Source organism: Mustela nivalis (assembly GCF_964662115.1).
Source record: "Mustela nivalis genome assembly, chromosome: 6".
NCBI lineage: Eukaryota > Metazoa > Chordata > Mammalia > Carnivora > Mustelidae > Mustela > Mustela nivalis.
Window position 1 is genome coordinate 36010750 of NC_139025.1, and position 24547 is coordinate 36035296.

The 24547-nt window shown below is 50.1% G+C and overlaps 1 protein-coding gene across 10 annotated transcripts in view; it reads right to left on the reverse strand.

The window, feature by feature from the left end:
* Nucleotides 1-24303, reverse strand: part of PLEKHG3 (pleckstrin homology and RhoGEF domain containing G3) — a 41394-nt gene extending 17091 nt beyond the window's left edge. For 3 of the 10 annotated variants that reach the window (XM_082734140.1, XM_082734145.1, XM_082734144.1), the window contains exon 1: nt 23786-24303. Coding sequence is in view for 2 of the 10 variants with exons in the window: in XM_082734147.1 (XP_082590273.1) it covers nt 3477-3539 (63 nt within the window). In the remaining 8 variants the exon portion in view is untranslated. Of the gene's footprint in view, nt 1-3476; nt 3575-23319; nt 23525-23785 lie in introns of those variants that run through there. The other 7 variants (XM_082734148.1, XM_082734143.1, XM_082734142.1 and 4 more) reach the window with 4 other exon arrangements.
* Between the last annotated feature and the right edge of the window lie 244 nt (nt 24304-24547).

Below are 24547 nucleotides of genomic sequence, written 5' to 3' on the forward strand. Positions count from 1 at the left end.
ACAGGAAATGCCCCAGGGCTGAGCCATTGATGAGTTTCTCTAAACTCCCTTTAGCACAGTGAGGTCAGGTAGCACAGGAGGCAGGAAACTGCTCCCAGGTAAGGCAAACACAGAATCAGGTGGACTTCAATCCCTTGGGCAGGTAGGGCTGTTCACAGGTAGGCCTACCTGGAAAACCCTAGAGCAGTAAGTCTAGGAGGGGCTAAAGCCTCAGGGAAGGACAGGAACACTGGACCCCAACTCCAGAAGACCACAGCTCACACCACCCCTTTCCAGAATGTGTATCTCATTGCTGTTTGCACAAGGAACAGAGTTCCAGAGTATCACCCTCACTTGCACTGCCCCAAAGACTTCCACCACTAGTTCTAGGGCTCAGAAATTGCCAGACCACAGGCTAGAGCTACAAGAACGATCTAGGTGCCATCACTCCAGGAATCTTGAATTTCCCCCTGCTTTTCTGTGCCTCTGCCCAAACCTGGAACCAGTGCCCTGGCTGTGCCAGCACCCCTGGGCCCTAGGCCCCGGCTTTTGCAAATATTCTCCCTGCCTGGACATTACTCCCAAGTCCCCACGCACCACACCCCCCACCTCATCTATCCCAAACCATACTCTCCCCCACCCCCTGTCACTTATGCCCAATCCTTAGGTTTCAGATTAGAAGCCAGTCCCCAGAAAACAAACCTGGACGCCCCCTTCTACATTCTCTTACGGCACCGCAGGATTACCCCGACCACTCCGTGACTGTGACTAGTTTGAGATCCCCTGCCCTAGACTGTAAGTGACCCGAGCTCTGGGGCGGTAGCAGCGATATGACAAAGAGATGATGGCAAACAAACTGGCACCTATACTGAGCTCAAGTCAAGAGGCTAGCAGGACCCGCTCCAGCTCTGGGTGTGGCCACAGTGACCTCCAGGAGCTTCTCCAGCTGCAGATAAGGACACAAGGGGCACACTAAAGCCAATCCTGCCTTCTCCCTCCCTTCCAGGTACAACAAAGGAGAATTAACAGGCTCATCTTGGTGAAACCCTGAGCATCTCAGATGAGAGCCCCTTGGGAAATGCAGCACTGTTGCTGTTCCCTCCCTCCTCAAAAGAGCCTTTAAAATTAACCAGCTGGGCCTTTCTAAAGCACCAGCCCACAGGGTAAAGCTCTGTCATTATGGCACAAAGAACGACAAAGATCCAAACTCCACCCAAGTCCTTAACCCCCAGGGCCATGGGACTCTGGAGTCCTTCAAAGCCTGCTGCAGTCGTCCCTCCCAACCCCCCAGCCACGGGCTGTCCCGTCCCCGCCCGCCCCCCCCCCCCACGCACAGTCGCAGCTGGAACAATGGGGCAGAAACTTAAGACCTAAGACCTTTCCCAGATCAAACCTGGGGTCAGTCAGCCCCTATGGGGATGCTAAGTCCCAGATGGATTTCACAGCTGGCCAAATCAGTTTTAAAAAACCCCTCACCACTCCCTCTATACTCTCAGGGGGGCCTTCTGAGGGTCACTCTTCAGGGACCCCCATTGCCCTATGAATCCTGAAACAAAACAAGAGCATCTCTTCTCCTTGGAGAAATCTCTGGTGGAAGCAGCCGTCTCCCTGAAAAGCAAGCTCACGTCGTCAAAGGAGCAGCCATGCCAGCAGCAAGCCCCCCATACCCAGCAGCCCCCACCTCCATGCCAGCAGCCCCCTGCAGCTGAAACAAAGCATACCAGCCGAGTGCTGCAAGGTTCTAACTGCCATGACACAGCGAGTCACTTTGATCTCCTAGCAGCTCTACGAACTCAGTACTATCACTACCCCATTTTACAGATACAGAAACCTGAGGCCACAAAAGCAGCATGTGGTAGAGCCTGGATGTGTACTGGGGCTCACAAGCCCCAGTGTTCCCGCTCCCCTGCCTGCTGTCTCCCTAACGGATTTCACACAAGCCAGGGCCAGAGGCAAACGATTAGTCACAGGCCTGGATGCTATGGCCTTGCCTCAGCCTAAGCCATAGGGCACTTATTAAGTCTTCAAAGATCACGGCTTTTAACATGATACTTCATTTTATCCTATGACAGCCATGGAGACAGTAAAGGAATGAAAGTAAAGATTCCTTATAGCCATTTCTAGACCTGCTACTCTACATCTGGCAATTTACCCTCCTGCTGGAACAACATGGTAAAATACAGATTCCAGGTCAAAGGATCGCAGGTCATGGAAAAGGGAAAAAGCACGAGGTCACTGAGGTCACCAGGACCGGACTATAATTCCCCGCATGAGACAAGCTCTGCAGGGATCAGGAGACCAAGGACCACAAGGCTCTCTAGGACAAGAGAATTCCTGGAAAAGAATGAAAAGACACAAAAGGGAGGATGACAAGCATGTAAAGCAGGGAGAGCAAACAAGGCAGAATCTGGGGGTGGGGGGCTGTTAGCAGAGCCATCGCACTCAATCTGAGCGCATTCTGGTCCTAAAAGCCTAAGCCCAACCATTACTAAGTGTGTAGTTCAGACTCCCAGAGAGACAGAACCTGCACCTGCCACATGCCCCAGCCAGAGGCAACCTTTCCTTCCTCTCCACTGAGTATCACCCCAAACTGCAAGGTTCACCTCAAAGCCATGACTGGAACTTAGGTCTTCAGACGCATCCAGAAGACACAGTCTGGCTGGGGAAGTGGGAGCCTAAAGGAGACAGGCAGAGAGCGGCCAAACCTTCAAGCCAGATGCCCACGCCTTCCTTCTCCTACCGCACCCAGTCTCCAGTTTCCCGAAGTCTCCCCCTGCCATGACCTCTTCCATCTCTCAACATGAGTCAGTCCAATCATCAATCAGTGAATCAGTCTTCTAGAAAACTTGGTATCTCCAGTCCCACACCTGTGATGGTCCCCTAAGCCCTTCTTTTTGATGGACAGAAGAAGTAGCTCAGATAAACATGGCGGGGGGGGGGGTCCCCGGAGAGGAAGGGTTTTTTTTGTTTTTTTTTTTTTTAAACTCTCTCTCTCTCTATGAACACAATCCGCACCCTTCCTCTGCCCACACCTCCCAAGGTTATAGGCCCTCCCTTCTGAGTAGCTTCCCCGAATGTCCCCAGGCAGAGAGGCAGGCTGCAGCAGGCCCCTTGGATTCCCACAACAGATGACAGGGGTCAAGTCTCACATCCTTCTCCTCCTCATGAGGCCTCAGCCCCATGCCCCAACCTAACCCAGACTCATGTTTCCAACAGAAAAAAATGGCAAAACCCATCATTATCCCTCATGTTCTATCCTCAGGCCTCTGGTCACTGAGGCAAAAGTGAGAAAAGACCACCAACTTGAGAAAAGATGGTCCCGGGGTGCCTGGGTGACGCCGTTGGTTAAGTGGCCAACTCTTGATCTCAGCTTAGGTCTTGGTCTCAGGGTTCTGAGTTCAAGCCCCAAGTGGGCTCCATGCCCAGTGTGGAGCCTAGCAAAAAAAAAGGGGGAGGGAGGAACAAAGAAAGAAAAGACGGTCCTATGGGGCACTCACCTGGAACCCTCCGGAGAACCTCTCCTTTTCTGGCCCTGGGGAATCCCCAGGACTCAGCAACATTCCCTTCTGGTCCTCCCTCCCTGGCCAGCGGGCTGCTGAGGAGAAGGCAGGAGAAGGAGGGGGGCACTCACCGGACAACCCTCTGTGTGGGTCAACTCTGGAGCCGCCCCAGAGAACAGGTTGCTTCAGAGAGGCTGGCTCCAGGTGCGGAGGAGGCTGATGTCATCCTTTCACCTTCCGCCCCTCACCCCCACCCGAGCAGCGGAAGCCTGACACACCTGTCCCAGAGGCAGGCAGGGAAAGAGCAGGGCGCTCTCCCAGAGGCAACTGCTCCAACACCGGCCAGCCCTGCACACCTCCCCAGGGGCTCCTTTCATCTCTCAAATGCACCTCCTACCCAGTCCAAAGGCTCTCCAAACCTGGCCAGCCAGCCACCTTGTACCTTCCCCAGAAGGATGGCCCCCGAGTCCTGTGTTAGGACGTCCACAGAGAGGGTACCAGAAGGAAGCAACAGAGGAGAGCTGCAGCCTCTCCAGACAAGCACGGCAGGAGCAAGGGGAACGGCCGCAGAGATCTCACGCCAGGGCGCAGAGCTCACTCGGCTGTGCTGTCACCCACAGCCCAGCACCGCCCCACGCCTGGCTCTTGCCTGGCTCTTCCTGCGGCTCCCCCTCCACCACAGGTGTGGGGGACCACCTCTCACCACAGCCACAGGGGCTTTCTGTGGGACAGGAGGATCCCTGAGAGGGTCTGGGTCATTGTCCCTTGCCGCAGCAGCTTCCTCACTCTGGTCCCTCCCGCCCCTCCCCAGAGACTCAGGGGCTCTAAGCACCCTAAGGCAGGACAAGGGAAGGCTCCCTGGGGAATGACTGTATTCGATATGTTCCATGTGAGCAACGTGACTATCACAGAGGCTGTGCAAACAGTGTCATCAGGGTTTCTGGGCCACAAACCCAGGCCAGCTGGCTCAAAGTCATTTCCCCTCACGAATTTATATTCCCTCGTGAATTCCTTTTCCCACCACCCCAGAACAGCAGGAGCCACCAAGTGTGGCCGGGTCTTTGAAGCAGGACTTCAGCTGCTGGGAAGGCAAGGGGATCGTGGCTGCCAGGGGAGCCTTCCCACCTGAATTCTGGGAGGAAGTCTGGGCCTATAGACTGACGTGCAGAAAACTTCCTCAGCCTGGCCTTGGAAGGGAAGCAAAGGCCCGGGTATCTCGTCTCAGTGGGAGGACCACCCACCCGCGCCTCACTAACCCCACCACCTCTTAGCCCTGACATTTTCTCATGTGGATTCTCAGAGCTGGGATGTGTCCCAGATCATCTCTCCCTACACGAATTCGGTCAGATAACCTCCTTCAGAAAGGTCTCCTCAACCACTTCTGGAGCATCCAACACCCATACTACTGTAGACTTCTCCCCTCCCCAATGCCCCCCCAAAGAATAAGCACACCCTAATTGTCCCTGGATATAAAGATCCTATGGCTGTTTTATATGACAAAAGAGACTGTGCAGATATGATCAAGTCAAGGATCTTGGGATGGGGAGACTATCCCTAGGTTCCCGGGGTGAGCCTAATGTAATCCCAAGGGTCCTTACAAGAGGGATACAGGAGTCAGAAGTTGATGTGACAACAAAAGCAGAGGGACAGGCAGAAAGAGGCTGCAGCTTTGCAGACAGAGGAAAGGGACCACCAGCAAAGGATCTGGACGGCTTCCGAAGGCTGGGAAGGGAGAGAAAACAAATCTTGGAGCCTCCAGAAGTAACAGAGCCATGTGGATCCAGATTCAGTTCTGACCTCCAGAACTATAAGACAGCAAATACATATTGTTTCAAGCCACGAAGCTTGTGGGGTTTGTTACAACAGCCAGAGGACACTAATACACACTTCCCTTAACTCTAGTGACCCTAAGGACCACTTCAAGTGCTGCAGGACTGTGTAGCAGCACCTTTCACTAGTTCCACGGTCAGGTGAAAGAGAAACAGTGGTCAAAACCAAGGGCTGGGCCAGATCCTCCCAGACTAACGCATTTCTACACTAGTCACTACCAGGTTTCCAGTCTGCCAAGATACCCAGGAACAGGGACTGCTCATTCAACCTAGCAATCCTGTCCTCCTTGGCCCCAGACAAGGGACTAGAGCAGAGGCACAGCTGCCTTGCTGTCATGCCACATACCAAGTGACCAGCCACAAAAAACTGAGAGGAAGGGAAAAGTGGCCAAGGAGCCACTTTGGAATTTATAGAAATGACTATAACAAGGGCCCCCTACAAATAGCCCAGGAAAAGCTGTCTACCAGGATGTTTCATATGCATATATACTAAAGGCCAATGAGAGCAATCACTACCACTCACAGCCAGGGTAAGTCAACAGAAATAACACAATGTCCCCAGAAGATGGAGCAGCTAAAGCTGGGGCTAGAAATCACAGACAAATTTGGTGTCCCAGAGGCCCCACCTCTCTCTCACTAGACACAAAAGCCCTGGGACCTCCACTCCTTACCAGCAAACTTCAGGAACCTCTCCCTGCAAATCAGCCCTCTTGTCCCCATGGTGGAGCCAGGGCAAGAGCTGCTGGTTTGGGAGCCTCTCAGCTGGAGTGGGAGCAAGGAGGAAACTTGAGCCAACACCTTCAACAGTTGCAGCATTTACTGTTCCATCACGTTCAAAGGCCCTGGAGAATCTCGGCAGGAAGCAAGTGGGAACAGAGAGGTCCCACCAGGACCCTCTAAGTCCCTAGCAGAGGAGGAGAGAGAAGCACACACACGTGTGCCCAGGAGTCTGCAAAGCAGAGGTTATGCACACTAAACGGTTTCACAGGCTCCACAGCCAGGCAGATCTGGTCTAAAACCCAACGACTCCACCTGGCTGGCCCTGTGTGGCCTTGGGCAAGCCACCTCACCTTTCGGAGCTTTAAGTTCCTCATCTGCAAAATGAGAACAAAAGCACCCACCTGACTGGTCCCCAAAATGGAGAGGATGCAAGTCAAGATCTGCCACACAGTAAAGCCACCCTAAGTGGCAGGATGACAAGGACGGAGAAGTTATTATTTGTTCCACAAGCACTGGGACAAGTGCCTTTTTTTTTTTCCCTGATTTGTGCCTGTAATTTTACCCACATCTCACATGAAGAATAAAGATTAAAGTTCAGTTTGGTGAACTGGCATGACCTAATCCTCCCCCACCAGCCATCCAACATGTACAAATCCCAACGCGGACTCGAACCATGATTTTCCACGCGGGAAAATATAAGCAATTCGGCTGGAAAGGCAGAGTCTGGTATCCATGGCCAACAGAAGGGCAAAGCAGAAGATGAAGTCTAAGTGAGTCAGAGCCCTTTGTTGCAGCAGGCAGACCACATTCCTCAGGGCTCCACAGGGAAAGACAAGGTGTCCTGCTAGGAGCTGAAGAGGAACAGAAAGAGGAACACAGGGGCAAGCAGGAACAGAACTACAGGAAAGGGAAGGTGGCAAAGGCACAAGTAAGTGACCAGTCACAACCATCCTCGACACTAACCCTTGTGTTTTAAAGAAAAAACAAAATCCAGCTGCAAGGTGGACATGTGAAGAACCAGGATATAAGACAAAAACTCAAGGTACTGGGAAAAGCCTTGCTGCTCACCCATTTCCTAAATCACAGGAATATCAAAGAAGGTGGGGAGCAGCGCAAATGACAGAGTAAGCATGAGTGAGCCCCAGGACTCCAGGCAGCGCTGCCCCAACCCCGCCCCAGGTCTGCTGTTCAGCAGGGGCGAGGCGCGGGGGGGGGGGGGGGGGGGGTTGAAGGAGCGAGGCAGTAAGCCGTCTGCGCCACAGCGACGAGCGCGCCCACCCTCTCGTGTAGGGAGAACAGTCCCTGCCCTGCTGCAGAATTCACTGGACAAGTATTTTCAAGCACTCACTTTGCACAAAGACACTATGGCAGCTTTGTGGGAGACAGAGATGAATCACATACAGAGCTCGCACTCTTGAGGGTTGATCCTCTCTCTGGAGAAGCAAGACAAGTGCCTCAATAACAAAAGGAGTGGAGAGTGGGGTCGTGGGTAGTCTGGGGGTTCAAGGCTGCCTCCAGTTTGGCAATTCGTTCCACACTTCTGAGCATGATGCTAGGCCCTGGGGATAATGAAATGAGTAAGACATTGTCCCTGTCTTTGAGGAACCGAATTCTAGAAGGAAAAAGAGCTCTATAAACAAATTCTCTGCTAGGCAACGCCTTCAGTGCTATACAGATGTAAAAATACAGAAACTGTGCTGGCAGAAGAGGGAGTAGCTGGTACTACCTGGGGCATCTGAGCAGCTTTAAAGGTGAGGCTTCAGCTGAGCCTTGAATGATGAATAAGCTTGTACTTGCCAAGTGATGAAGAAATGGGAGGGTCCCTGGGGCAAAGGCAGCAGTATGGGAGAGTTCAGTCCTAAAAGGCCCAGGACCTCCCAAGGATCTAGGGTAGCTGGCAGCAAGAGGCCAGGCTGGAGGGCATCGGACTAGAGAACGCATGGGCAGTAGTTCTGTGGGAAGGACACGCCAGAGCCACACCTGAAGAAAAACTACCAACCACGGAGACTCTCGGACTGAGAGCTGAGGTGTGAGCATGGACCCCAGGAAAGAACAAACCACACATGGCTTTGGCACCAGGTGTCTGTAGAGCCAAATAAGTGTTCAGGAAGAATCCAGAGGCCCAAGAAGGTGCTGACTCCTCAGAGAGAGCATCAGGGAGGAGAAAGAGAGAATGACCCAAGGAAGCATCTGCTAGAAAGAACAAGACCTATTCCAACCCTTGTGCAGCGGCGGGGGGAGCAACTAGGATCCAAGAAAAGGTGAAGAAACAAAGTTTCGTGTAAATTACATGCTTCTGAAAGCAGGAAGAGAACACCGACTGTAGAAAACTGAGATCTGGGGGCTTTGCTGGATAAAAAGGTCCCACTAGGATTCCAGGCCAAAGGCTAGGGGTTGGTCAGAATACATCTCACCACCTGAGGGTTTCCTCCCTTCCCCCAAATTCTCACTTTCCCTCCCCAAGCAAATCAGAATTAGGGGACAAGGCTGCCAACAAGGCGGCTCCCCCAAACACAATTTCCTCTCTAATTCCAAGCATGACCATCCAGACCCAGAAAAGTGTGTTCGTTCACGTGAGCAATCCCCTTTTGTGAACTGCTGCCATCCATCAAAGCCCACTTTGTACCAATGCCCCACTTCTTGGGCATTACAGCAAAAGTGCACTGATGAACCCCACCCCAATATTTTCCCCAGATGCTGATCTCGGGCCTGGTGCCTGACCCAGAGAGGTCAGACTTCATAGACTCCCGTAAGTGTCGACTCTCAAAGGCACCAGCCCTTCACATAGCAAGGCCTCTCCCAGAGCCCAAGGCGGCCCCCTTCTCCACTCTCCGCCCCACACCACCTGCCTCCACCCCGGAGGGCCCTCACCTTCCCCTCTAAGGGGCCTCAACCAGGGAGGCCCAAGAAACTCATCCAACCAGTTCCCAGGTGGGAGGAAAGGAGATTTGTCCCTCAGCTGAGAAGTCGGGAGACCAGAACACAGTCCGGAGACGTGGCTGTCACCAAACCCCAGGTTCTCGGGTGAGGGGATGCAAGTGGTATGGAACAGCACAGCCCAGGCAGCCCGCTCCCACTCCTGGAAAAGCAAGGCCTCGCTTCAGGTAAAAAATCCACCCAAGACAGGGCAACAACCTGGCCCCCGCTCACCCCACTCCTGTGACCCAGAGCTCCGGAAGTGGTGGTGGTGAGCACAGCCCTGCCCAGCAGTGTCCACCTGGGATGACAGGGTCAGGAGAACTTCCTTTCACTTGCTGTCCTGCCACCACTTAGATTTTATCCAAACTAACCACCCTCTGTGGATTCTGGGAAAAATAAACTTCAGGAAGAAAGAGATTAACTCTGCTTTTCCCAGCATGTGTGTGCACTTTGGTGATGGTCCCTCCAACAGCGGCCCCTTCTCTAAACCACCCAACGCTGCACGTTCAGAAATCAGAAGGGCCTCCGAAACCCCAGCAGATTTGCCCGCAGTCTCCTCTAAAAAGGAACACAGGATTGTCTCGCTCTCACCCAGCCACAACTGACCAATCCACTAGAAGAAAGCAGGGCAGGAGAGGAGGAAAAATAACAACAGGTCTCCTATACCTGCATCCATGGGGTTCCTCAGTTTCTGAACCCCCACGGGAGAAACCTACCTTTTGCCCCCAAACCTGTGGCTGGCCAGGTTTCACGGGGGGTTTATAAAGGCCTGGAGGCCCAGAGCTCAGAGTCCTCATCAGGGCCCCTTGTACTCCCCAGCCTGGCCTCGGAAGGGTACCTACCGCCTTCCTCAAAAGGGCTCCCATCGGAGCACACCAGGAGGGCCACCTGGGGCCTGGCAGCTGAGCAGTTAACAGGCTTGGGGCAAGCAGCAAGCTGCCACCAACAGCCTCGGGAATTAAAGTGCCCGCCGCCTCCTGCAAAACCTCTTCAATAAATGTCCTATTCAGAACCACTTCCGCGTGTGGGTCCTACTTGCTGCATTTCTTTCATTCCTGATCCCTGGGAGGACTCTGACAGAGGAAATGAGGCTTCTCTCCCTCATTCAGCAGGTCCCCCTGAGTGAGGACCCCCATCACATCTGGCAGGTAAGCACTGCCCCAGTGAGGACGTGCAAATCTCTGAGCCATTCAACACAAGGGGACACTGACTGCAGGAAGTCAAACCCCGAAGACACTTGAACAAAGCCAGATCATTCACCAGCACAACAATACTCCATTTATGTGGCTCCTCCCCCACCCCAGGTCCTCAGCTGAAGGATATTAACCCTTGTCCTTACAAGAGCGAGGAGCCAGGGGCAGGGGCAGGTGTGCAGCAGGCGGTTCACACATCAGGAAACAGAGGTACCAGTGACTCCCAAAATGCCAGCCTGGAATCCCAACTAGCATGTCATCAGGCTGCACCAGGCCCTGTGCTCAACACAGTCCCTACGGAATCTCCTCCCAACAACCCCAAGGTCCAGAGCTATGTGCTCACTTACCCAAGGGCCAACAGGGACGTAGGAGGGACAGCCAGGGTTTCCTGGAATCCCGGGGCCTTAAAAGAGGCAGATAGCACTCCCTCAGCCCACTTTGTACCAATGCCCTTGGGCACTTTTTTTTTTTTAAGATTTTATTTATTTATTTGACAGACAGAAATCACAAGTAGGCAGAGAGGCAGGCAGAGAGAGTGGGGGAAGCAGGCTCCCCGTTGAGCAGAGAGCCAGATGCGGCTGGATCCCAGGACCCTGGGATCATGACCTGAGCCGAAGGCAGAGGCTTTAACCCACTGAGCCACCCAGGTGCCCCGCCCCCGGACACTTTAAGTTTTATAAACTTTGCTCAAAACAAGTTCTCCCACTGTGGGGCAATCTAAGGGGGCAAAATGGAGACACCTGGGAATTTATAACTCCCTTTTAGAAGCTTCTAGAAGGAATGGCTTATGTGCCCATTGAGGGTGGCCCAACGACCGGTACACCGGCTGCCTTTCTCCACCCTGTCACTGCAAGGGATACTCATCCTCACAGCAGCTCTGTGACGAGCAAGTCCCTGAAGAGTCTTCTGTGAATGCTCTCTCTTCTTAACTCAGTTACAGCCTCCTATAGCTAAGAACCAGATCTTGTGCATTTTTGCCTCCATGTCTTCTGACACTCAAATGCCTATTGCTGACATGGGGAGCTGTGCAAACATAGAAAAGGGCCGAAATAAAGCACACGGGGTGGATGGTATTTTCTGAGCTCTTATGGGACAAAAAGACAACCCCAGTGGAGGCACAGAAAAAGGTCTGGGAACAGAGAGCCAAGCTGTTCACCTCTTCTTCACTGCCTGGTCAGACCCAGACCAGCTGAGGGCTATAGAATCGAGGCTGAGAGGACTTCCATCTGCAAGCGGGATTACTCAAACTCCTAACATTTACTGGCAGTATAAGCCACGTGCCCAGTCATAGGAACACAGCAATACGTAAGACAAACCCTTGCTATCAGGTGCTTACCTTCCAGTGGAGAAGGACATAAAAGGGAGACAAATGACTAAGATATTTCTGGATAGTGATAAGTGTCATAAAGAAGATAAAGCAGAGAAAAGAGTAGGGCTTTCTCTCTCTCTAATAAATAAAAATAAAATCTTTTAAAATAAGTAATGGAGGGGCGCCTGGTGGCTCAGTGGGTTAAGCCTCTGCCTTTAGCTCAGGTCATGATCTCAGGGTCCTGGGTGGAGTCCTGCTCCCTGCTCAGCGGGACTGTTTATCCCTCTCCCTCTGACCCTCCCCTTGCTCGGATGCACTCCCCGGCTCTCTCTCTCAAAAATATAAAAATAAATGTTTAGGAAAAAAAAAAAAAAAAGGAGTAAGTGGGGGGATGGGGTGTTATTTCGTCAAGAGGTCCAGGAAGACTCTGAGGAAGTAACTCTTTTTTAAATGTTTTTGTTAACATAATGAATTATTAGCCCTGGGGTAGAGGTCTGTGAATCACCAGGTTTACACACTTCACAGCACTCACCATAGCACATACCCTCCCCAATGTCCATAAACCCACCACCCTCACCTGACCCCTCCTCCCCCAAGCAACCCTGTTTGTTTTGTGAGATTAAGAGTCTCTTATGGTTTGTCTCCCTCCCAATCCCATCTTGTTTCATTCATTCTTTTCCTACCCCCAACCCCCCCCCACGTTGCCTCTCATGTTTGAGGAAGTAACTCTTGAGCAGAATCCTGTTTAAGAAGCAGACAGACATGCAAAGTTCTGGAAGAGCCTTCCAACAATCCTTTCCTCTACTCCACCTCAGCCACCCACCCACCCCTTTTATGCCCTAGGTATCATCATCACCAGTAAGTGCAGACTTCCAAAACACCTTACTTTTAAGCATCCCACTCTTTGCAACCACTGAAGAGGAGCTGAGTATAAACATTAATAACCATACAACAAAATAAGCCATCACAAGGGAGTAAAAAGATGGAACCAACTTTTACTCCATTAGCTAAAAAAAAAATCTGGGAACCTGGGTGGCTGAGACAGTGGAGCAGATGACTTGGTTTCAGCTCAGGTCATGACCTCATGGGTTGTGAGATCAAGCCTCTGGAGAGCTCCATGTTCAATAGGGAGTCTGCTTGAAGATCCTCTCCCTCTGCCCCTCCTCCTGTCTCTCTCAAATAAATAAATCTTAAAGAAATAAATAAATTTCCCAATAAAGAAAAGCCCAGGACTAGATGGCCCCACTGGTGAATTCTACCAAATACTTAAAGGAATTAATACCAATCCTTTATAAACTCTTCTAAAAATAGAAGAAGAAGGAACACTTCCCAACTTATTCTATGAGTGTATCACCCTGAGATCAAAACCAGACAAGATATCACAAGAAAAAAGCTACAGTCTAAAATCTCTAATAAAGATGCAAAGAATCCCCAGCAAAATACTAACAAATAGAAACCAGTAATACATAAAAAGGAGTATACACTATGACCATATGGATTTATCCCAGAAATACAAGATTGGATTAACATCTAAGCATCAATTAACAGAACTCAAGATATTAATAAAATACAAAACCACCTGATAATCTCAGTTAACCCAGAAGAAACATTTGACAAAATCTGATACCTTTCCACAATAAAAACACTTCGACAAACTAGGAAGAGAAGGGAACATTCCAATCCTTATAAAGAGGATCTACAAAAAACCTGCCGGAGGGGCCTGGGTAGTTCAGTCGTTAAGCGTCTGCCTTGTGCTCAGCTCAGGTCATGATCCTGGCTTCCTGGGATGTAGCCCCACATCCGGCACCCTGCTCTCTGCTCGGCGGGAAGCCTGCTTCTCCCTCTCCTGCTAGCCCCGCTTGTATTCCCTTTCTTTCTCCCTCTCTGTCAAATAAATAAAATCCTTAAAAAAACACCAAAAAACTGTAAGTATTTCATACTTTTTTTTTTTGGTACTTCATACTTAATGGAAAAAGACTGAATGCCTTTCCACTAAGATCAGGAGCAAAACAAGGATGTCCCCTCATGTCATTTCTAGTCAACACTGTACTACAGTTCTAGCCAGGGCAATTAAGCAAGAAAAAAACATAAAAGACATTCAGATTGAAAAGGAAGAAGTAAAACTATCTCTATTCACAGATGACATAATCTTATATATACAAAACCCTAGGAATTCACTATAAAACCACTCGTCCTAATGAAAGAGTTCAGCGACATGGCAGGATACAAGATCAACACACAAAAATCAATTTTATTCCTACACACTGTCAGTGAACAATCCAAAAATGAAATTAACAAAGAAAGCAATACCATTTATAAGAGCAGCAAAAAGCATAAAAATACTTTGGAATACATTTAACAAGAGCAGTGTAAAACTTCTATACTGGAAACCACAAAACACTGTTGAAAGAATTAATAAAGATTTTAATCAATGGAACAAAATTTCATGTTCTCATCCATCAGAACACTTCACATTGTTAAACTAGCAGTATTCACCAAATCAATCTACCAGCTTAACACCATCTCTGTGAAAATCTCAGCTGGGTTTTTTTTAATGGAAACTGACAAGCTGATCCTAAAATTTCTGTGGAAAAGTAAGAGACCCAGAATAAACAAAACAATCTTGCAAAAGACCAAAGTTGGAAAACTCACAGTTCCTGATTTCAAAACTAACTAGGAAGCTGTACTTCATAAGATCGTGTTGTGCTGGCATAAAGGCAGACATCTAGATTAACAGAACAGAATTGAGAGTACAGAAATAAAACCTCACATTTACAGCCAACTGATTTTCATCAAGGGTACCAAGATGATTCAACAGGGAAAGAACAGACTTTCAAGAAATGGTACTAGGACAACTGGATATTCATATGCAAAAGAATAAATGGGGACGTCTAGTTCACACCATATGCAAAAATCAAGGCAAAATGTATCATGGACCTAAAGGTGAGATCTAAAACTATAAAACTCTTCCAAAAATACTTAGGAGTAAATCTTGGTAAATCTGAGTGAGTAACAGCTTCTTAAATATTAAAATCACACGGACCGAAACAAGTAGATAAATTAGACTATATCAAAATTTAAAACCAGTGTTACAAAGGGCACTATCAAGAAAGTGAAAAGACAAATCAAAAATGGGAGAAAGTAGCTATAAATCATATATCTGACAACACACTTATAACCAGAATATCTGAGGAACCTTTACAACAACAACAACAATAATAAAACTCAATTTTAAAATGGGCAAAGATTTGAATAGGGGTGCCTGGGTGGCTCAGTGGATTAAAGCCTCTGCCTTCGGCTTGGGTCATGATCCCAGGGTCCTGGGATGGAGCCCCACATCAGGCTCTCTGCTCAGCCGGGAGACTGCTTCCTCTTCTTTCTCTGCCTGCCTCTCTGCTTACTTGCGATCTCTGTCAAATAAATGAATAAAAAAATCTTTAAAAAAAAAAAAGATAAACAAAATGCAGTTTATCCATATGATGGATCATTGGGCAATAAAAAAAGAAGGGTCTGATTACATTCCACAACATGCATAACTCGAAAACACCATGATAAGGGAAAGAAGTCATAATAAACTACATATTTACGAACTCATTTATGTGAAATATCCAGAAGAGGCAAATGCACAGAGAGAGAAAGATGTGTGGTTGCATGGGGATGGGAGATGGGAAGAACAGGAAATGACAAATAAGGGGCAAGGGTTTCTTTTGGGGAGGATAAAAATGTTTTAGGATCAGTTCATGGTAATGGCTGCAGGACTCTGTGAATATACTAAAAACCACTAAACACTTTACATGGATGAATTTTAAGATATATGACATATATCTCAAAGATATAAATCAATCAAATCTAAAAAGTAGTAAGTCAGTGGGAAAAGTATAGACTATTCAATAACTAATCCTAGAAAATCTGGCTATTCCTCTGGAAAAAACCTTACAAGGGTGGGTGGTTCTCCACTTTAGCTAGATATAAAAGTCACCTGGAGCATTTCATAACCTAGCCTGGGCCCCACCCCAAGATAATTTTTATTTTATTGGTCTGATCGGAGGTGAAACTCAGACATCAGTCCTTTCTTTCTTACAGCTCTTTGTAAGGCTTTAGTGTGGAGCCAGAGTTGAGATCCGGTTTCATATAAAGAAAATACACTGCAGGTGAATTCGTAACCATGAGAAGCAAAACTTAAATTTAAAAGAAAATATTTTAATATATTTATAAAATCAGAATAGAAAAAGATTCCTTGAACAAGAGACAGAAAGTACAAAGAAAAAAATCAGTAAATCTGACATTAAAATTAAAACTTCCTTATAAAAAAAATGACATTTATTAATAGTTACGATAACTTACAGTGCTATAATGAATATAACCTACCAAAGAGCAGTTACTCAACATATATAATTACTATAAATCAAAAAGAAAAAGGCAATAGCAATTACGGTTTGTTTGTTTTTTTTAAATTTGAGAGAGAAAGAGCGCACACCAGAAGGTGCACTCACAGACAAAAGAGCCCAAGAGCAGGGAGCGGGACTGCTTGGTGACCATGTGGCCAGATGCGGGCCAATCTCACAAACGCGGAGATCATGAAGGGAGCCAAAACCAAGTCAGACATTTAACAGACTGAGCTGCCCAGGCACCCCAAGGCAAAGGCAACTCTCAGTAAAGTGCACCAGAATCTATACCAAGTGGGGGCAGGGGAGCTGGGGGACTGCAGAGCACACGTGTTTTGCTCACTTAAAAACAAAAAGAAATTTTTAATGTACAGGGCAAAGACAGAATAACATGACTGGCCAAAAAAAAAAAAAAAACAAGAGAAGTGTTCATCCCTACCTATAATCAAAGTGTTAATTTTAAAAACCCTTGCTTTAAATAATTTTTAAATACCATTTCATACCTACCAGATTTAAAGACACAGTACAAAAGTTAGTGAAACAGCAGTTCTCATATTTCTGGTAAGAACGTAACTTAGTTCCAAACCATTCTGGGACACTGTTTCACAGCGTCTTGAAAAGCACAACTTATTGCTGACACACGGGGCAGAGAAGACTGGGGCCCAGATGTTCAAAGTGGTATTATTTACAGTGGTGCAAAATGGATGTCCATCAGTAAGGGAACTGTGATAAAATTATACAATATGTGCCACACAACAGTTAAATGAATAAATGTGATTTAAACACATCAATATGGATAAATCTAGATAACAATGTTGGGTAAAAAATCCAAGTTCAAGAAAACCACACTGGGGCGCCTGGGTGGCTCAGTGGGTTAAAGCCTCTGCCTTCGGCTCAGGTCATGGTCCCAGAGTCCTGGGATCGAGCCCCGCATGGGGCTCTCTGCTCAGCGGGGAGCCTGCTTCCTCCTCTCTCTCTCTGCCTGCCTCTCTGCCTACTTGTAATCTCTGCCTGTCAAATAAATAAATAAAATCTTTAAAAAAGAAAAAAAAAGAAAACCACACTGAATGTGATGCTATTTATAGTCAAAATAAAAACAACCCAATACCATACATGACTTATAGACAACAGTAAAAAGTATAAAAACATGCAAAGGTATAATAAACAACATATTTAGGAGAATGTCTCTTCTGGGGAGGGAGGCCAGAGAAAGGTTTCCCCAAGAAAAAGGAAGCTTCCACTGCATGCATAACATTCTATCTCAATGATAAATGAGAGGCAAGTATGATACCATGACCATTTGCCGGGACTGGATAGTGGGAACAGGGAGTCATGTTGGGGTTCCTAGGCAGGGGCGGGTCCCAGGCTCCCAGAGACTGACCCAACAACCAACACCAAGACTGCACACCAAAGCACTCTGCGGCAGCATCCCGGACCAGAACAAAGGAACAAAGCTCCTGATGGAAAGAGGCCTGTGATGTCTGAAACTGCAGTTCCTCCCTGTTATTTTCTGGCCTCCGAAAGTGCTGCGCAGCACCCAGGAAATGCTTAAAATGCAAATGGACTGAAAGCATTCCTGTTTCTCCTAAGGCAAGTGCCCTGTGGGGCAGCTGGCAATCTACCTGGGTGGGGCCATAACACAGTAAACCGCCCTGGCTGGATGCCCGTGGAGACTGCTGTCCAAAAAGCCACATTTTTAAGAGAGTTTTGAACCAGTCTTCAGTAAAGTTGAGTGCCTGTGCCCAGGGGTCATTCAAAAGTTCAAATCTCATTCCTGCCAAGTCTTGGCGAGGGATCCTGGACCGATTTCCAACCTCAGGTGGACTACGCTTCCTTATCTGTGGTTGGGGGTGACACCACTTATTTTGCCTTGCTGAGAGGAACAGTGATACTAGTATCTGAGTATCAGCATTTTTGAAACTTTTCATCAATCGGGTTGGGAATCTTTTAAAAAACACAGTAAGGGCTTCCTTGCATGCCTTCCTCAACAGTCAAGGGAGCATAATTTAACCTTTTCTGGATGACTCAAGGTCACAATTACAGCAAAGCATCAATTATGAAAACGATGACCCCCTCCTCCCCAGGGCCCAGGGCCCAGGTGTGCCAGGCCATTCCTCCTAAATGAGACCCTGGCTTCCGCCAGCATTGGCCCTTCCTGCTATTCTGACCTCTGTCCACTCTCACTGCCGACTTTCCACAACTAGGGGGTCATTTTTCCTCTCTGTGCTCACCTCTTTACTCTCTTTCCTTGGCTACTTCCTTTCAGCTGCTGGCTCTGAAAGAGGATGGCATAACGTACATATAAAAGAGTCTGAGGGAGCTGGGCTGAATAATAATGTAGGAATCTGGCTGCTCTGAGGCTCACTGGCTAGATGCAGATAAGCGAGGCTGCAGAGAGGACAGGTCCTAAAGAGCACAGAAGTGACCCCCACTACTGCCTTCAATGGCATAATATGGGACCTAGTATGGGACAAACTATACTCAAAACTGTAAGTACACCCTCCTGTCCGCAGGGGGGCAAAGCCCACAGCGCACCTGGCAGGACTGGACCCAGTGATCCCAGCAGCCGTGCTCTCCTCCAGAGTGCAGAAATCCAGAGCTGCCTGCCCCCTACCATAGCAGCCCACCACGGGTTAACTTTCATAACTTTCCTAGGCGTCTTTAGACAGGAATAGAACATTTGTGAAGATTTCTTGAATTCCTAAGGTTTTACCACACAATAGGGTTTCACTTATATGAAAAATATTTATTGGTAGGGGCGCCTGGGTGGCTCAGTCAGTTGAGTATCTGCCTTCAGCTCAGGTCATGATCTTGGGGTCATGGGATCAAGTTCCATGTTGGGTTCCTTGTTCAGCCAAAGGCCTGCTTCTCCCTCTCCGTCTGCCCCACCCCTACTCATGTTCTCTCTCTCTCTCTAATAAATAAACAAATCTTTAAAAAAATATTTACTGGAATCTTAATACGCAGCAAGCACTGGGGATGTAGCATCGTGCAGGACAGAAAGACGCTGCATGAATACTGGTTCCCTTTTCCTGCCAACAAACACTTGCCAACTATTGCTCCAGAACCTCCATTGTATATACACAAACACACACAGACACGCACAGTCCTGCAGTTGGGACAGTAGAGGATATGTGTTTTGAAGCACTTCCGGGACTTGTAGGACCCATCTCTCCTCTTGAGATCCTGTTACCACAGTAAGAACTAGACCTCACTCCTCTCACACCTCTCCCTGCATTCTCAGCCAGACCCCAGCAATAATAATCAGCAACTTCAAGGACTCTCAGACTGGGTTTTCCAAAAGGCTGCATGGACAGCCACCACTGAGTCCGACAGAGCCTTTATGCAGGTCCTGTGTCCAGCCCCACAATCTGCTCACCAGGAAAGAAGTTTAAGGTCCTTATAAATCCATTCCCTCAGCTTAAACCAGAGAGCCCTCCCCAAAGGCCTGTAAGAGAACTGTAAAAAGCCTGGCTTTCCCCCTTGCCTATGTTCCCAAATGGCCACAGCCCACCCGGAGAGGCCTAACCCTCACCACTGCTTTCTCCGGCCCCACCCCCCAACTCAGCTCCCACAGAACAAAAGCCAGAGCCAACGAGCCCACCGAGCCCAGATCACTGTCAGGCCCAGACCTCAGCACAAGCTGCTCACACCCTTGTTGATTACACTTCATACAGCTCTCGGTGCCACAGAACAAAGATGAAGCCAGCACAGTTCCTGCCCTCAGACAGCGTCCAATCAAAATAAAGAGCACACAGCGGGGGCCCAGTTAACAGGACCAGCCATCATTCCCACCAGCTAACTCCCAGGGGGACTGCCACACGTCTCCAGGTGCACCTCCTTCTCATGCGGTAGTGGACCCTGCCCAGGTTTCCTCCTCCTCTGAGTACAGTCACCCAAAACCAAAAACAAAAATGCCTGGGGCTGTTCAGGGCCATCTATCTTTTTAACTTCCTCTGAAGCCAGCTTTATGCAGTCTCTAGGCACCAGCTGGCAGGCCCAGAAAGTTCCTTCACCACAGGGCCTGCCTGGCTGTCCTGCCTGTGCCACGGGGCCTGCAGGGGGTGTGGTCTGTCTGATGACCACTTCCCTAGACCTCACCCTCCACAGCCCATCCCTGCTTCCTGAGCCAGGGCAGGGCCCCCAGGAAACCGCTCACCACAGCTTTGACAGCAGTCTTAGAGCCGGCCCCTCCCTTTGAGGGCCGTGGTTCCAGCGGAGAAGAGACTGCAGACTGGCTGGGTGGACACCGCGGGAGCTGAGCAGTTAGAGTCTGGGCAGAACCCAAGATAAGGCTCCATCAGAATCCTCCTGCCCCCTATGCAATTTCCCCAGCCCTCCCCTCCCTCCCTCTCGGAACATAACTTATCTACAGGAGTCTGGGAGAGGGGCAGATAGATAGCCTCCCAGCTGTGAGGCCGCCTAGAGAGGCCAGGGACCATGCTGTGATTCATCAGGGTTGGTTAGATGCTGGGGGAATTCCAGAGCAAGGGAAGGCCAGGGCTACCCCCAGTTCAGCCTATCCTGGGGAAAGCACCACACACCTGGGAGCCTGGCATCCTCAGCCCAACCATCAGAAATCTAGGATATGGTAGAAAAGTCTCACTAACAAAGTCTGCACTAACCAGGATTTCTGTTTTATCTTCCTCCAATTCCTCACCCCTGCCCAACACTTGAAACACAAAGCCTTTCAGCCTAAGTCCTTAGCAATGGCATGAACTATCTTGGGCTACCCCAACCCCACACACTTTGGTTGGAGAAATAATACAACTATCATTTACTGAACACCTCTGGAAGCTTTGCTGAGCGTTTAACACATTCTCATTGTTCATTCTCACAGAATACCATACATGGTAGATATGATGACTAACTCCATTTTACACGAGAAAAACACAGGCTCAGAGAAGTTCAGCACCAAGGGCCTAGCAAGCTGCCAAGCCGGAATTCGAACCCGGGTGCACCCAATTCCAAATCCGGCCCCTCAATCCCACAGTGGGTTGCTCTAAGTGGGAGTCAAGTAAAGGCGATAAGAGATGAAGGGAAATTCTTCCCTCAGGCATTATCTCCAATATCCCTTGCTCAGGCGGCTTCCCAGGACACTCCATCCAAAATGCCATCTTACTCCCTCCATGGCAATGCATATCCACCTCCTTCCCTATCACATGTCTCTACCTATCACTGACATTCTTTCTTTTTGTTGTTGTTTTTTACTGACATGCTTTCTATTTCATTTTCTATCTTGCTCACTGTCAGCCTCCCCCACTACAAGTCAGTTCCTGGTCAATATTTGTATATTTTGTTCACTACATCTATATTCATATACAGTAGGCGCCAAATAAATGTTGAATGAATGAATACTTAAAAATAGAACTAAGAAGCGTAATTGTAGGAAGAAAAAAAGGGACAATCCAACCATTTAGGGAAAGAGAGGAGAAAAGAAAGTGAGAGTGCGTGGCCAGGAGCAAGTTAGCAGCCCTAAGAGGAGCCCAACAGGAGGCAATGAGGGTCTGCCAGGTCCCCTGTGGATTCCAGTAGAGCCTTCCTGCACAGGAGTGACCTCCAGCTGCCAAGCCTCCAGCCTGAGGGCTTCTGCTGGGGAGGGTGGGCAGGCAGCTCTGGAACAAAGGCCTATGGACAAGCAGCTGGCCAGAGAGCCAGCACAGAGCAGAGGCCGAGGCCAGAGGGGCAGCCTGGGGAAGGGGGAGGGAGGCAAATGAGTCGCTGAAGAGAGCCCCAGTGCAGCTGCAAAGGCAACACCCCCCTCCAAAGCCCAGAGTCCCCTCAACCCCAGTAAAACAGAGAATAACTAGATAGCTCCACAATTAACCCTCCAAAGTCAGCAGCCCAGCACCCTCCTTCACAAGGTTCTGAGAGGGGGTGGACGTAAAGGGGCAAGCCACGCGTCTGGAACACAGTCCCTTTTCCCCTCTCGCCCCAGTCATCCCTCAAGCCATGGCCTTTGGCCTCCTCCGGTGTAAACACAGTGACCCTGGGTTAGCTGTGGATTTGGTAAGCCAAATGTTTACTCTGGAGCTGAGATATCACAGGCCACAGATGTAAACCTCCACCATAGGACCCTGGTATTTACCATCTCCTGCGGCACACAGGGGACATATCCAGTAAACGTTAAAGCTCTTGAGAGCCCCTCTAGCCACAGTGAGCTCTTTATTCAGTATAAGAGTTTATGGAGTGCTTTCTACATGTCTGCTTTATGTGATCCTTACCACAACCTCTATAAGGAAGAGAACGCAAGTACCCTGCTTTACTCACGTGGAAACTGAGTCTGAAAGATATGTGATTTGCCCAGGTCATGTTGGAGAAAGCAGGGATTAGCCAGAGCATGAAATCTGAGTTCTAGTCCCTGTTTGGCCAACAGGGATCAGGCTCAAATCACCTCACATCTTCGGTCTCTGCTTCCTTCATGTGTAGGCTAATGAGAGGCGCCTACCAGCACTAGTCACTCTACCAATCTTAGATGGTATGCAGTAGAGCCAGATTAAAATTCAAGCAAAATCCTGTGTTGGACTCCCAGGCCAGTGCTCTTTCCACTTTCCTGATAGGCCACATCTAATAAAACAACACTTAAGCCACTCCCTCTGCTTCTAGGACTTGGTTTACCCCATGTTGACGCCCTGCTCTATCCCCAGAGCAAGATACCAGGGAGCCAAGGGGTCGTCCAGCCCCCAGAGAAGGGAACGGGTTCAGCAAAAGCACCAGGAGCACCTAACATGGCTTAGAAGGAAGAGACGAGGCACCCCGGGATCGCAGGACGGGGTACACCTTCCTTTGGCTCTTACTATCTAGGTTTTCTGTTGGGAGGATGAAATGAAGTCATTCCCCGCTTAAGTCAATGAGGATTCCACTTCCAGTCCATCAAGGGAGGTGCTGGAAAAGCACTCTCCTAAAAGGAAGCAGGCGATGTCATTACTCTCCCTACTTATTATTTCTTAAGCAAGGTCTATGTGACTGGGTTTCAAGAAGAGGCAGGGCTAGGGAGACTCTTAAGAACCCAGTCTAGGGTTCCATGTAGGATAATGCAGTCGGAGTTGCCTCCCCAGGGGCCCTGGAGAAGACAGCCTCCTCCATCTGCCCACAGTTTAGCAAGTGGCCTAGAGGATAAAACTCTTACCGCGGCCACAAACACCGCGCCGCTCCCCCCCCCCCCAGGCCACACCTCCCCAGCCTCCTACCATTACATTTCCCACTCTTCTCTTTGTTTTCAAAAGCAGCTCCGACGAGTAAAAGAAGCTACCTAAAAATATCTTGAAATTTCAAGTTTGCCCTTCTCCTCCTAGCTTTCCAAACCAAAGGGCTGAGAATGGGGAGAAAACCAAATAGATTTCAGGAGTGGGCGATGTCGAGGCCGACAGTGGCAGGCAGTGGCCTCTATGCCTTCGGCTCCCGACATTCCCTTTCTGGCACCCACTCTAATCCTTCCAGGACAGGAGCTGAGATTCTCAAGAACGAGCACTGTGGAGTACCAACCCGGAACAAGCTGCAGGCGCCGGGTGGGCTCCCAGGACCAGAGGCTGAGGTCCTTCCCCAGAAGGGTCCACCCGGCCCAAGTCCCACAGTCCCAGGGAAGGGCCAGCCCTCTGGCGCCCGAGCGCGCAGGGGGAGCGGGCGGGCGCAGCCTCGCGGGCTTCCCAGCTTTCAAACGGAGTTTCCCGGAGCCACCTGGCGCGCTCGCTCCTTGTGGTTCCGGGGTGGGGACTACAGGACAGAAAAGGTCTCGGTGTACGAGCCTCCCGCGCTCCGGTCCTCTACTGGCGTTGGGGGAGAGGGGGAGGTCGCCCTGGAAGGCGCCAACGCAGCCCCGGGCCCTCTTCAGTCGTCCCGAGTCCCCACCCGGCGGGGGGCTGGAGCGAGGAACCGGGAGGGTGGGGGACTTCGGAGGGGCTCTAGGCACTGCCACTGGCCGAGGGAGAGGGGAGAAGCGAGGGCCACTCACCGCGCGGTCGCCGCCCCGCCGGGTCCCGCACGCTCTGCGCGCGAGGCTGCCCAGGTGCGGCCGCGACGCAGGCGCGAGTTTGAAAGTCGCTCTCCGCAGGGGCTGAGGCTGCCGGCCGCTCCCGCCCACGGTACGGTCCCTCCGCGATCGGGGTTGCGGCCAGCTGCTGACGCGGGCCCCCGGGACCCCAGCCCGCGCGCGCCTTCCCAGCGCCCGGCAGGAAGTCGGGGCCGGGCGAGCGGGGCCGGAGCTGCGGAGGGAGGGGAGAGCGGGAGGGAGGGGCGGGCCAGGAATTTTTCCAGTGGGTGGAGACTCGGGCCGGCCGCTGGAATCCAGCAATTGGCGGCTCCGCGGGGACCCGGAGAACCTTCGCGACGCGGCGAGCCGGAGCCCGGGGTGAAGGGGAACGGGCGCCGCTAATGATTAACGCCCGCAGGTGGGGCGAGCGCGCCGCCCCGACGGTGACCGTCCCGCTCCACGCGAGCCGCTCCCGGGCCACCTAGATGCTCGCAGATCCAAAGACGCACGTGGTGGGGGTCACGCCGGTGTCACAGCCAAACAGCCCCAGTTGTGCGGATAGGAAAGGGGGCTTAGGAAGACATTAATTGCTATCGGCTTGGGGTGGGGGGCGGTCTCGAGCCTACCAGAGCAGGTCACCTTGGCTTTTCTGAGTCAGAAAGGCACGTCACGAATTTCTCGCCTCAACTCGGTCCCTGTGATCCGTTCCAAATGTAAATCCCGGCCTCGGGGGAGCTGAGGAGA